The sequence below is a fragment of the Protopterus annectens genome, chromosome 6.part0 (genome assembly GCF_019279795.1).
Source record: "Protopterus annectens isolate FY-2018-M chromosome 6.part0, PAN1.0, whole genome shotgun sequence".
In the NCBI taxonomy this organism is placed as follows: domain Eukaryota; kingdom Metazoa; phylum Chordata; order Ceratodontiformes; family Protopteridae; genus Protopterus; species Protopterus annectens.
The window spans coordinates 1,625,730,540-1,625,745,270 of NC_056737.1; the positions used below are offsets into that span (position 1 = coordinate 1,625,730,540).

General features: G+C 38.8%; 1 protein-coding gene across 1 annotated transcript in view; it reads left to right on the plus strand.

The window, feature by feature from the left end:
• Positions 1–14,731, plus strand: part of DNAH7 (dynein axonemal heavy chain 7) — a 4,771,155-nt gene that overhangs the window by 2,119,738 nt on the left and 2,636,686 nt on the right. Inside the window, exon 21 of the mRNA XM_044073696.1 lies at positions 7,397–7,565. Coding sequence (XP_043929631.1) covers positions 7,397–7,565 — 169 coding nt within the window. The remainder of the gene's footprint in view (positions 1–7,396; positions 7,566–14,731) is intronic.

The window sequence follows — 14,731 nt, forward strand, 5'->3', positions numbered from 1 at the left end:
GCAGTAGATTTTTACGTGCTGGCTTGCCGGACCTAACGCACAACCTTCAATGAAGGAATGCCCATTCACGCATGTCGCCACACAGAAGATGCTCTGAGAATCGAACAGGCAATGTCTAACTGTGAGGCGATAACGCTACCGCAGCGCCACCACCGCAGTTAGGTGTTGAGAGTGAAGAGGAGTAATAATATTTATCTGTACAACAGAAACGCTTAGCTCACTGCAAGCAAAAATTCAAGAATTATTTTCTTCCATTGAGTCCTGGGTTAATAACTCCCAACTCCAACTCCTGCTATCACTCCCTTCAAAGAAATATATTACTCCTCTTCACTTAGGTGTTGAGAGTGAAGAGGAGTGATATATTTCTTTGAAAGGGGGTGATAGCAGGAGTTGGGAGTTATTAACCCAGGACTCAATGGAAAAAAATAATTCTTGAATTTTTGCTTGCAGTGAGCTAAGCGTTTCTGTTGTACAGATAAGTATTGAGTGATCAGCATATTGTACCAGTATGGCATGATTAGAGGCTGCCTGAAGGTCATTTATAAAAATGTTAAAAATAAAAGGCCCCTAAGATTTGTCCCTGGGGGTACCTGTTCTGTTACTTGGAGGAAGGACGAGAGTTTGAACTCCCACTTGATAACTTGGTGTCTGGAAGATAAATACGGAATCATTGTAGGGCTGAGTTTGAGATGCCTGTAAATTTTAGTTTTTGAAGGAATACGCTGTGCAAGGCTATGTTAAAGGCTTTTGAGAGCTTTAAGAATAGAGTTGTGTAAGGAAGATAATTTTATTGTCTATGAGATAGTTGAGCAAATTGATGTAGACACATTTCTCAAGGATTTTTTGAGAGGGGTACAAGGATGTTAATTGAGCGATAGACAGTTCTTCAGAGTTACCCCTGTGTAGATGTAGGTTTCAGATCAGATGTTAAACTGAGATCCCACCTTTTTGAATTGGTGGTAGTTCAGGTGAATGTGAAAGATCTCATGACACTTACCGAAAAACAGAGTAGGGGAAGTTCCTTGATATCCTGGTCAAATTTCCCTTACTCTCAGGTAGGAGTATCACTTCAGATCTCCCAAGAAAGAGGACACTGGCCTAGGAGGACTAATCCAGTCAGCAAATAATAAATAAATAAAATAACTATATAAATAAATAGTAAATGCTGTGTCACATCTCACCTTAGTCCTGACTATGTATGAATATTTGTCTTACTGAAGAAACAACTAATGTAGAAATTTGTTATTTGAGGAGTGCTACCAACACAGCAAGACAAAGACATCATCAGTTGATTGAAAAGCTCTGACAGGATTCAAACAGAAAGTTGTATGTGTAATGAGTAATGAGGCTAATGCAGTTCTCATTTTGTACTACCTGACCTCTCCATTTGGCCTACTTTCTTATACCTTGCTGTACAACTCAACCACAGAACTTTACAACCATTAGAAATAGACAAACACACAGACACACACACACATACATACATACATGTATGATTATATTCATATTGGTCATCCTGCAACTTAAATTGTTAATGACATCTAATCAGTGACACCACCAAGCTATACTCAGAATACTTCACAGAAACGATCCTATGTGGTTTGCTTTTATAATGCCTACACTACACAAACATCCTGCATACAAATTAATAATTTCAGCACTCATCCTTGATATTAGTAGTGTACTACATAACACCTCCCTGCCCTACTAAACACACATCACTGTCTCCAAATCTTAAAATTACACACTCCTATAAAGTGGTGTTTTTTTGAAGAAAGTGCATACAAACTAACTTCTACTTCACCAGTATTCCAACAAAAAGTTTTTACTAACATTACACTTTCCTGCTTCCCTTCCTCTACCCTTGCTCCCTATTCAAGTGCAAAAAAAAAGTCTTTCCATGGGAAGGCTCAGCCCTCTACACCCCTTGATGTAGTGGCTTTGCCCATGTGCTCCCTTAATGTATGCAAACCCCAAAGTCACACTGCCGTTATCACAAAGCAGTCTTCTTTTAAGTGTTACACAAAGGATGCTTCTCTAAGGTGCAGCTTGATTAACTGTTCAGTTGATAAAAAGTTATACCACAGAAACAGGTCAACCAAATGTGTGTGATTTGTGTGTGTGTGTGTGTGTGTGTGTGTGTGTGTGTGTGTGTGTGTGTGTGTGTGTGTGTGTGTGTGTGTATGGGGGTTGGCATGTTTGTGTTGTTGTTTATACCATAGATACTCACACTGCTTTTCTTTGTCCCTTCTCCACACATGAAGTTGCACAGCAGCTGCTTCCAGCTTTTGTAGAAGGCCACCCATAGACGCATGATGCAGTTAATTACTGTGATTTCTGAGTAACTTGCACACATGTGATGTCACCCAAGCAATTATACTGCTGCAGACCCTGCTACACAAGTGAGATTTAGAATTTCATGGTTTCACAGGTAATTAAGAAGGCTTTCTGCCTAAATTGTATGTGTCCTTCTAGCATGCTAGAGACAGTGGCAGTACCCCTGTTTAGTTAACAAGAATTTCTTTTGTCCTTCACTCCAAATAAATGATACTCCATTTAACTAAGATATACTTCCTACACAGAAAAGCTTGATGGTCACCCTTTATATTAAGTCCACTTGTGGAAGATTTGAACCGTACATTTTTGATCCATCCACTTTCAGTACCTATTTTGCACATTTCAGGACTGTGAGGAGTCGAAGCCTAGCCTGGGAGGCAGAGAGCAAAAGCCAAAAACTAGTTTGGATAGGTCATTGCATGTTGCCCATACAATTGCACATAACTAAAGCAAGGATGGAATACAACCAGTCCACCTATCCACATGTCATTGAGATGCAGAAGCAAACTTGAGGCTCTAGAGAAGACATATAGAGAGGATATGCAGACTTTAAAAAGAAGACACACAAGTGGAAAGCTAAGTGCCTTGAGACAGCACTGCTAAAAAAAAGCATCCAACAGAGAAGATAACTGAAGAACTAATCATTTTGGTGCAATACTGCTAACTGCTGTGTCTACCACACTTCGTACAAATATTCCTTGTAGACTCTGGCCTTCAGATCTTTTAACAGTAGTCCATGTAAAATTTCAGTAAAAAAAATAGTAAGAGCATAATTTCCATTTCATGCCTGAAATTTGCAATATAGTGGATCAGTGACTAAGACCACTACGTCACAATGCTAAACATCCAAATACGTGTGCTATAAAAAATATCAACACATATTACATTTACCATTGCCGGTATGTTCCAGATTGTATACTTAGTTATTTATTTGCATTTTTTAACCAGGAAAGAATGTTGATCCTGATGGCCCATTTCCAGATTCAACCCCTGAAATCCAAAAAAGGGAAATAACACGAGTTATTCACAACAAATAATGGACAGCCGTGATTACGTATAACACTGAAAGTTGCATAAGTGCAGGTCCAGAACAACAAATGATGTAATTACAGAAAATATAGTGATTTCTACTGTCTTATGCTGTTGCTAGAGCTACACTTATTACCAGTTTTTTTTAACAGGGAAAGTGAGAGAAAGAGATCATCTTGTTACATCTGTTTCTTAGGGGAAGAGGGTTGCCATCTCTCTTAAGCCCAGCATTTTTTTAAGAAGGAGGTTGGGGATTAGGACAAGTGGCAATCCTCATTGCAACCAGAATTAACCAAAAATCCACCAGAGTCTGTCCAGATATTACAGTGGTATGTAGCAATGACTGTCAAACTTTGCAACTGCTGTAACATTCTGAGAGTTATGATAATACATACTAGCAAGGAGGTCAGGTGTTCTACATTGACACCCAAATAGCAAAGGAATATTTGTAACAGACATTGATTGTATGGTAACAACATAAGAGAAGCAATACAAAAAAAAACTGATTATGTTGTACAGTCAAACAGAATGAAAAAAAAACAGTTAATGTATAATTACAATATGTACACAGTTTTAAAGTTTAAAATGTCTGGTAAGGATTAGATGGAGAAGGGTGAGACAAGCTGGGAGAAGAAAGCGGAGGATGGAGACAGGAAAGTAATTTGAGAATATAGATGGGAAGGGGTGAAGTGTGAGAAGTTAATTCAAGGGTAAACAGTGACAGGGAGAAGCAATGGATAGGTACAAGGGGGGAAGAAAGTTGGGTGGGGAGGTTTTAAGTTTGACAAAGGATCTAAATTAAATGGTTCTTTTTTTGATTCAGTTGATTAACCTGGCTAGTAAGCATGATAAGAAGAGAAAAGAGAAATCTCCATCTCTTTGGTTATCCTACGTGGACTTTTAAATATGTAGACTACGAGTGTCACAACTCTTCATTATGCCCTTCTAAAATGGCTTTACTACTTAGCCTTGTCTTTCCTGATTGCCCTTAAATCCTGTTTTACAGATATGGAGCAACTTCTAACTCAGTACACCTACACATCATGTATGTATATCTGTATTCTCATTTGAAAACTACACATTCAATGGATCACAAGGCATATCTTTGCGTGAGATTTCAATTTTCAGATATGCATCCATATGAGTCATCCTTTCAAAATCTTCTCTTTTTGCTTCATTTATGCCATATGCTCTAGTATTGAAGTGTACAATGCCAACAGCTTTTGTCCATAAATAGTACTTGTCCTAGATCAGACTGACAGAAACTTCAGATAATGTATAATTAAAAGTAGCTATCAGTATGAAATTGAGTGAAGGATAGCTTCAGTACTTGTAATTCAGACCATACACCCTCAGCAGGGACTGGTGTTAAAGCTGGTGACTTGTTTGCTTATGATTCAGATACATACATCACGACCCCAATCAACGGCAACTATCTGCCTTGTGTGATAGGGACTTAATACACTTTGGGCACCCATTTACTGAGGATATGCAGTCGGTACTATTGTAAGCAAGAAAACCTGCTATTAGAAAATCATAAATTAGTAAATGGAAAATGGAACAGGTTTTCAAGTTGGTGCCAACAACATAACCAACACCCATTCATGACTAGTATTTCTATGGTTTTAACAATATTTGTGTGAGTTACTGTCCTACAGCCTTTCTTACTCTGCTGTCATGGTTCATTTGTAAGCCATTTTAGCATTTTGCCCTTGTATCTCCACTTTCAATGCCTTTTTATTTGAAAATGTTTTGGAAAGGGGTTTTGCATAAGAGACCTCCTAGGAAACTGTTGGCTCCTCCTTGGGATCTTAATTTTGTGATTTTTAATGTGAAAATCTGTTTCACTCAATGCTCTCCCATCTGCAAGGAGAGTATCTGAGTTACAAGCTCTTATGGTGAGTCAACCCTATCTAATTTTTGACAGAGACAGTGTTTCACTGAGAGCTAATCCTTATATTAGCCTGAGTTATTGTTTTAGCAATTTTGGAACATTTTATGCCTAAAGTTGTATGCAAGCTATCCATTTCCCTGTTTTCTTTCCTGAACCCAAAAATGAGAGAGAAATGATACTCCATATCTTGAATGTCCTCAGACAAATGAGGTACTATCTTGACAGAACAAAATCTGTTATATCTTTGGATAAGTTGTGCATTTCTTGTGAAAGTAAGAAGCAGGGGCAATCTGTGTAAATACAGGCTATTTCCAAATTGTTGTCTCAGGCTACTGACTTTTGTTATTCTCACCTCAACAAAACAATTTGAGGCAGAGTAAAGGCTCACTATAGTAGGGCATTGGTTTCTTCTGTGGCTTTTTGGGAAGAGTTGGATTCTAGAAGTATTTTAGAAGCACCAACTTGGTCCTCTGAACATACTTTTACAAAGCACTACAAGCTTAATTTCTGCTACAAGTCCAGATCAGGCTTTCATTCTGCAGGGGCTTCTGGTCCCTTCCCATTCCCCTTCCACCTGCCATGTGTTGTAAGCTAGGGTAATCTACCCATATAGCTTAGGCTATTGCAGCATTGACGAATGTCATGAACATAGTACACTTGTGTAAGTAAACTTAGCATAACAGTAGATGATCGAATGATCACTACTGCAGTAGCCACTCCCTCTCTCCATCCCCTTTGTTTTTTCAGTATGTTGTTTTGCCAGGGTGTAGACATACATTTTATTCCTATCTGTGTTCTTTCAGGGCTCAGCCTCACTATCTCAGTTAACATGAAAGCACTGAAGGGCTTGGTGCCCAAACCTATCTTTTTAGGCTCAGCTCAAGCTGCCTAATGATTTGGGCATATGGCAGGTGCCCTGATGTTTAGAATCTGGCCAGCTGCTATCTCTTTGGCAGGATATAACCCATATAGCTTAGGCTACTGCTGCAGTTATCATTTGAATATGTACTGTTATGTTACGTTTACTTACGCAACTGTACTTTCTCTCAAGTAAGTCTTTATATGCTAGCTATCATTCTTCACCACATTTCTCTCTTTATGCATTTCTTTTCCATGTTCCCTGTTCTATATTGCTTTCTGTACTTCATCAGTGAACAGTCGGCATTCAGCTGATAAAGATCAAATTGGTCATATCAGAAGTATGACGGCAGAGATTCTCTCTTGATCACTGTAAGTGAGCAGATATTGATAGTCTTTTGAGCTACATAACCAAGAAGTACTTTTCAGCACATTATCTGTGGTTGGATTTACAAACTGCTCACAGGCTCAGATAGTGTGCTGTAACAAGAAAATGAATTGTGTAAGTCTAAGGTTTCTGAAGAAATCAGGTATTAAATTAGGCAGTGAAATGATGCCATGTCTCCCCACTTTTTTCATTGTTTTTTTTTTCCATTTCAGGTACAGACTGTACTGGTATCCAACACCTGTTCCTCATACTGTGTGACAGTATATAATTAAGGGTTTTCATACACCAAATTGTCAGATATTTTTCTTTGCATGTATATTCCTTCCATCCCCGATCTGCACTATGGTGTCTGAAATCCCTTTCCAAACTCATATAACCAACCCTGTTTGTGAGCATCCAGTCTCCAAACTTCTGTGCCAGTTGTGGTATAGTTGTGCATTATATGCTGCTTCACAGTACACAGCAGTACTAGTTAATTTTATTAATTCACTCCTGCACAGATGCTGAATTGTGCTTTACTATTTTTATAGATGTGAGATGTGGTATAGTGTTTCGCTTTAGTATTTTGAAGCCACAGTGACATTCTTTACCATTTCAGTAATTCAGAACTGTATTATTTCCTTTTAAAATTTCAGTGCTCAAAAACCACACTGAGCTTTACTGTGTTTTTATATGACATGTTAGCCTGAGTTATTGTTTTAGCAATTTTGGAACATATTGCTTGCATTATACTGAGTTACTGTCTTAGCAATTGTGGAACATATTGTTGTTCTCTAATGTTTCATCAGTACATACGCATTGCATTGTTTTAATGTTTTGAAAGTTTCTTTTGTTTCATACTGCCCTTTGTGCAGCTAACTTGTGGTGCTCATTTTTTGCTTCTCAATCAGAACTCTGTTTGGTGCATTGCATCTTCATTTGGGAGGGGCTCCAGAAGGACCTGCTGGTACAGGAAAGACCGAGACAACCAAAGACTTGGCAAAGGCTGTAGCTAAGCAGTGTGTGGTGTTCAACTGTTCTGATGGGCTGGACTACATTGCTTTAGGAAAATTCTTTAAGGTATGTATCAACACCAAGCTCATTTGCAGTTATTTTACAATGAATGTTTATTGCATTATGAAACAAAACCTTGAAAATGAGAATTGTTAATGTACTTATCATTTAAACGTTTGTGTTTGCCTCATACTTCAGCTGCCACAAAAGTAGAATGATGTGCTTCACATTATTATTAGTTAAAAGATAGTAACCAGAAGCATATTATTGCAGATTCTTCTGTGATCAATCCCTAAATATAGCAAAATCTACCTCTCTAGCTGTGGACCTTTCTTCAGGAAACCTTTCAATCAAGGTCTGCAGAAATCAGATAAACAGCAATATAAAAATAAATGGCAAGGAGAATCAAAGAGAAATGGGAATGGCACCCAGGGCTCTACCCAGCCCCAAAAGAGTGCATGACTAGCTAGGCCCTTTCTCTCCCTTCCCTTCCTTCCCTCTGCACCCTGGCTGTCCTCTCAAAATAGCAGACAATCTGTCCTTTTCCATACACCTCTGGAAACAACAGTAGATTCTTGGCATAGCTGTCCTTAGGCATAGGTCAACTAGGCGGCCGCTTAGGGCGCCACTCTATCAGGGGTGCTTTTCCAATGTTTATCTGGTATCTGGGGCACCAGCTGGTGTGACGGGGGGGGGGCGCCGTGGAGCTCTTTTGCCTAGGGCACCAGTTGACCTAAGGCCACTCCTGAATTTCATGGGTACTAAGAATAATTCAAAATAGCTACAAATAGCAATGAGAATACATCTCTCCAAAGTCAGGAATCCTTCTGCCACCAAAAAACAAATATATTTGTTTCCTTTGATCATTTTAGAAATTTTATCTGAAGTGGTTATATAACCATTTCCTGTCTCCTAGCAAATAGACTTGTTACTCCAGGACTTTTCTTGCATCCAAGAAAGAAGGTTTATGGTGATCAATATTGCATCTTTCAGTTCTGAATTCATTTATGATAATTCAAAAGTTCAAACTGTTATCCCTACAATTTCTGTTTCTTCCATACCCACTTCTTTCTAGGAACCCTAGACCTCAAGTCCAAATTTGCAAAGACTGCAAGTGTTACGTAAGATTTTTTTTTTGTATCTGGGCTACATTTTTAATATTTTCATTTTATATCTTTACCTTCTGGACTTTCCATAGCTCCCAGACTATTTATAATAGCCTATCTCTAATACCTGCCCTTTGCAGACTTCAGGGAATCCATATTTGCCTGGATGATTGCCTATAGCAGATTCCACTGAAGCATCTCTCCTTTTCATTATAAACCTCTTCCAAAATCCTGGATTTTCAGCTAAATCTGGATAATGTCTGGCAGTTTGCACAGAAGGTTAAAGCTATGAGCTATAATTCCCATGGTACAGGATTTGATTCTCTCAGTCGTCATTTACCTGTTGTGTGACCTTGAGCAAATCACTAAACCAGTCGGTGCTTAGGGCAACTGGGAATTTAGCTAGGGTCCTGAATGGTCACTGGATTGGAAATCTTGCAGCTACTGATGAAGTTTTAAATCCTGTCTAGTTCTATATTGCTAGTTAACATTTCTGGGATGCCTTTGGAAATCTCTCATGATAGCTTAGCTCCCTCCAGAGAAAATGTCATTTTATCATTTACAGTTTTTGATTCTGACTCACCAATCAATTTCCACAGCAATAGTTTCTCAGAATTTTAGGCTAAATTACATCAGCTGTTCTCACAATTTCTTTAGCCAGAGGTTGTATGAGGAAGATTCAGAGGTCCTTTCCTGTGACACAGTTCTGGGCTTTATCAAGAATGGACTTCTGTGGTGGGCAACTCGGATTCAACTAAATCCAGATCTTTCCCTTTCCTCTCCCATTCCATGTCTATCTGTAACAACAGATGCCTCAGACTTTGCTTGAGGAGAGGTGTCCAAAGGGATAAACATTGAGGATTTGAGACCCCTACTTCATGAAAAGAACACATCAACCTTGAAAAAATGACCCTAATAAAAGCATCAAAGGCCTCAAATCAGTTGATTTTAGGGTTGTAGATCACAAGATCAAAACGTTATAACATCGAACACGGGAACATCGAACTGGTAACCGCGAAAACCCAAAACTCCGAAAGCTGAGAACATTGAATTCTTTCCCAGGGAAAGAATTTGGTGGGCTGTTTCCGCGGCTTCACTATTTCCTCCACTGTGGTGCGATCTCGGAGTTGGTATTTTTAAGTAGGGGGTGTGTGGGGGAAACAGTCCCCCACATTGGGGGGTGAAGCCCCCCACATTAGACATAGTTTGTAGTGTTGGTGTGTTTTGTGCTGGAACAGCGATTTTTTTCCCAGGGGGAAAAATTCACTGTTCTCAGATTTCGGAGTTTTGGGTTTTCGCGGTTACCAGTTCAATGTTCTTGCATTCGATGTTATAACATTTTGATCATGTGATATAAACCCGACTTTAGGACCACATCTGGTGATGAGACAATACTACAGTGATGATATACATTACGTAAACATATAGGGGAAACCAGATCTTACGTCCTGTGCAGACTGGCAGTTCAGCACAATTTCTGACTTAAGGCAAACTACATTCTGTCAGAGATGAACACTATTTCAGACTTACTGAGCTTATCCATGACAGATCCTCATGAATGGATGTTACATAAAGAGATCTGCTAGGAAATTGTATACCTGTGGTGAACTCCCCAAGTCAATCTGTTTTCCTGTATATACAACACACAGTTGCAGAAGTTCTGTACCAGAACCCCTTGAAACAGGCCTGGAAAACAGTTGTCTTTTCTTTTGCCTTGATGGGAATGTCCCTCCATACCTTTTTCCTCTTTCTCCCGATTACTAGAGTCCTACTAAAGATAAAGAAGGACTCTCCCAATATTCTCCAGGAAACTCCCCTTTGACCCAGACAACATTGTTTTTTGTTCTCATCCACCTGGCAGGGAGAATTATCAAAAAATTCACCACAGAGTTGATGTATTGACATAGGACAAGGGATCTGTCATTCACTACAACATTCTGAATCAACACCTGACTGTTTAGTTGCTAGGTTTTGATCCCATGTAGATACAAGTTTTTACAGAGGACATGCAACAAGTATTAAAGGAAGCTAGAAATCCTGCTACTACAATCATACTCAGCTAAATGAAAAATATTTTCTAGTTGATGCTGCTGCGTGACCAAGACCCAGCCTAGCCAGGGGCTCATCTGGTACTTCAGTACCTGTGTGAATTGCTCATATCTGGCCCTCTCTTACACTTCCATCAAAGTACATCTTTTGGCCATTTCAGCTAGTCTGCCATTGGATCCCTCCTTTCTTCTTCCTTCCATGTCAAACAATTTTTGAAAGAGGTTTTACATACAAGACCATTTAGGAAACAGGTGGCTATATCTTGGAATATTAATTTATTTTCAAAGCTAACTTTTCCTCCATTTGGACCTGCAGCTAGTATTTTCCTAAAGCTCCTTACCTAGAAGACAGATTTACTGATAACTTTGACTTTGGCTAAAAGATTATCTGAGTTGCAAGCCCTCATGTCTGTTTAGCCCTTTTTATCTTTTCATAATGGTAGAGTGACTCTTACGGTAAATCCTTCATTTATGGCAAATGTGGTTTCTTGAGTTTACTTTGAATCAGTCTGTTCATCTTCCTGTTTTCTTTCCCTAGCATAAAAATAGAGGGGAAAGATTTATGCCTTCACTGGTTATCAATGGACAGCTCGGATATTATGTATTTAAGACAAAAGATTTCAGATTGTCAGACCAACTCTTAACTTATTTTGAGGATAAGAAAAAAACAGATAACCAGTTTCCAAGCAGAACTGTACCCATGTGTTTGTCCCAGACTATTCAGTTCTGATATTCTTGTTATGGAAAAAGCCACTCCTTCCCAGAATGTTAGGGAACATCCCACTAGTGCTATGGCTACCTCTGTGTCATTTTGAAAAGGGATGGACTCTATAGACTATTGTAGAGGTGGGGTGGCAACTTTGTTCTTGGTGGACATTTTAATTAGACATTACAAATCTGATTCATTTTCCAAAGTCAGAACAGGATTTGCAAGATCTATACTCCAGAGGCTTCTGAACTCTGATCCTGCTTTTGCAGTAGTCCCATAGAGTTTGCTAGATCTGTTCTTCAGGGGATCCTGGACTCTGGTCCATAGTCATCATCCTCCCTTCATATCTAGGCTTTGGCAGTCATATCATATAACTTTATGCTAGTACAACAGTGATCTACTGATGAACATAATATGGTGTTTAAGTAAACGTACCATAGCAGCAGGTGTTTCAGTAGATCACTTTTACAGTACTAACACCCTCCTTGCATCCCCTAGTTATCTTGGCTCATTTTACCCTGGTTGGGGTGGGGTTCCAATTACCTTTTCCCCCTGTTTCTGACATGACTTAAGACTACACATTTTAATTTTTCTGTACTTGGCATAGATCTGATTTCAGCCTTCTTTTTTAGAGGTTAGAAAACTCTGACTTTTGGAGCATATGTATCCCTTTTATAACCGCATGCTCTTGTGCATCATTGGGCATATATATAAGGAAGAACCCCAAAAGCTTTTTATGTCGATTAGACAGATATCTAATATCATTGGCAGTATGCTTCCCATGTAGTTTTATGCTGCTAGAACAGTGATCTATGTAAACATTTTCTGTTATGGTAAGTTTATTTACACAACTGCACTTTTATTTTAATGGCAGAGCATTTTCTACCTTTTTTCATTTTATACCATTTTTATTTCAGTTTTAATGTTTTTTGCCAGAAATTCTTCATGATTAATGTTTAGCCTTTCTGGTTTATATCTGAGTCACGTTTATAGAGAAAGCCACTTTGCAAATTTATTCTATCTTTACAAAAGTACTGTGTGCCTCAGGGATTGACTAATTTTTAATTCAGTAGTCCATTTAGTGTATTTGGAGTCATATTTAGAGGAGTATTTTTACTTTTAGTCCCATTTGCTGCTTATGTGAAATACTAAATTTCTGTTATATTTGTAAAGTAGTATTTTTGGAATTAAGTCTGGCTTTATTTTAAGCAGAGCTCTGTGAAATATATCCTTCCTGCTGCATACACCATTATTGTGACTGCATTGTACATATGCTGTATTTGACACAGAGGACTGATTTCAATCATTATTCAGTAGTCTCACTTGATTTTCCTTATTCAATAGTCTCATTTGATTTTGGGAGACACCTTAGTGTGATAGTGCTCTCCCTCTCTCAACAGTTGCACAAGTACAGTGCTATACATATTCTGTATTTTTAAGTTAATACATTTGGTTTTAAGTCTGTGTTTTAGTTTAGCTGAGTTGTGATCTACTTAATTTGACTTGTAGTAATAACTTTTATTGAATTTGCTTTGTATAAATTTTGTCAGGATATTTTGGTATTCTATTATTTCATTTCTTGTTATATTAAGGTTATACTGCTGTTTTTGTTTGCTGGTGTATACATTGTTTTTACAGTTTTATTTTTATTAATTAGACTGAAAGCATTGAACACACAAAACAGATCTGTTTGCAGTTAACAAAAAGGAGAAAAAAGATAAATATATGACGGAGTCAAAACTGAAATCATATCTAATACCAATAATCAGGGCTCCAATGTTGAACTCCATAGTATATTTGAGGGTTTCTCAGATGATATCAATACCACATAATTACATGTTTTGAGTTAAAATGGGAATTTCTTGTTTTATTTAAGTTCTGCATTTGCGCTTGCTTGCATGTAGTGCATCATCGTGCACTACTGGGTAGTGGTGGTTACTGCTGGTGGTTATAGACACAAATGTTTTGCTGGTTAAATTTTCCCTTAGCACTTTGCTTGAGGTCCTCCATTGATTTTTGCAGACCTGCTCTACTGTCAGGTGGAACACTAAGCTTAGCCTCAGAGGTACCAACACATCTCTCACCCATTAGCCATTCATAAGTTTGCCCTCTTTTCCTGACCATATAAATTTACTTAACACTATGGATGGACAATTTCCCACTGTTTCTCCAACCAACTTGGTCGACATGGGCATCCTGAAGCAGTGCAGGGACTGCCTCATGTTCACTGACAACCCTCTGTTCCTAAACTCAACATGTGATAGATGCAATTATATTAAGAAGCTTGAATCCACTCTGTTTCACACACTAGTCAGTACATATGACAATGACCAGTTTGTCAGCATGCACACCTCACCTCCTGCTCCAACCAAACAGATAGCACACATACCTACGTATGTGGAGGTCCTCACCAGAAACATACCTAAATACCAGATACCTCCCAAACGCAGACACAAGCACACTATACATAATACTTCCTCTGCAGAACACAATGCACATAATAGCTCACATACCAGTATCTCACTTGTCAAGCCCTTAAGGCAAAAAAAAAACCCAAACATATTAATCATAGGTAATTCCATCGTGAGACATACAGATGTCCCTCTCACCAGGTTGGATAAGGAAAAGGTCACTGTCAGCTGTCTGTCAGGTGCTAGGATCTTCCATATCACACATGCACTCAAGCCTCTCAACAACAGGTACTGTTATGACTCCATCGTAGTCCATGTTGGTGTGAATGACTTTAGATGTACCTCTCTGGACTATATGAAGAGAGACGTGACTGAGCTCTTGGATTATGTGTCTCAGGCAAGTATGTCCATAGCCCTAAGCAGCATTTTAGCTTCACCTAGGAAGATGCCTCATTACAAACAGAAAATAATTGACTTCAATAACTGGCTTAATTTCTGGTGTCATTCTTAGGGGATCCAGTATCTGTCAGCCTGGGATGACATGATTGACAGACCTCGATGCTTTGCCAGAGATGGTCTTCATCTGTCATCCATGGGATTTCAGCTACTGGCTATGGCCCTTGTCACCCCCATAGTGCCTTTTATAGGCAGTGTCTCAAGAACAAAATACCCAACATAAAAACTCCATCTAAAAACAGCCTCAAGGTTATGCTGCTAAATGCTAGGAGTCTTAACATGAAACTGTACTCACCGGAAGTAGTCTTCACCTTGGAAGACAAGGACATTTATGCAGTCACAGAGACCTGGTTCAAGGCTATGGAGAGCACCCCAGCTACACTGGGTTACACCTCCTTCCACAGGTTCAGACCACAAACTGAAGGAGTGAAAACTAAAGGAGGCGGTGTATGAACATTTATTAAAGATAAATATACCTCCAGATTGGTTAAACAGTATGATT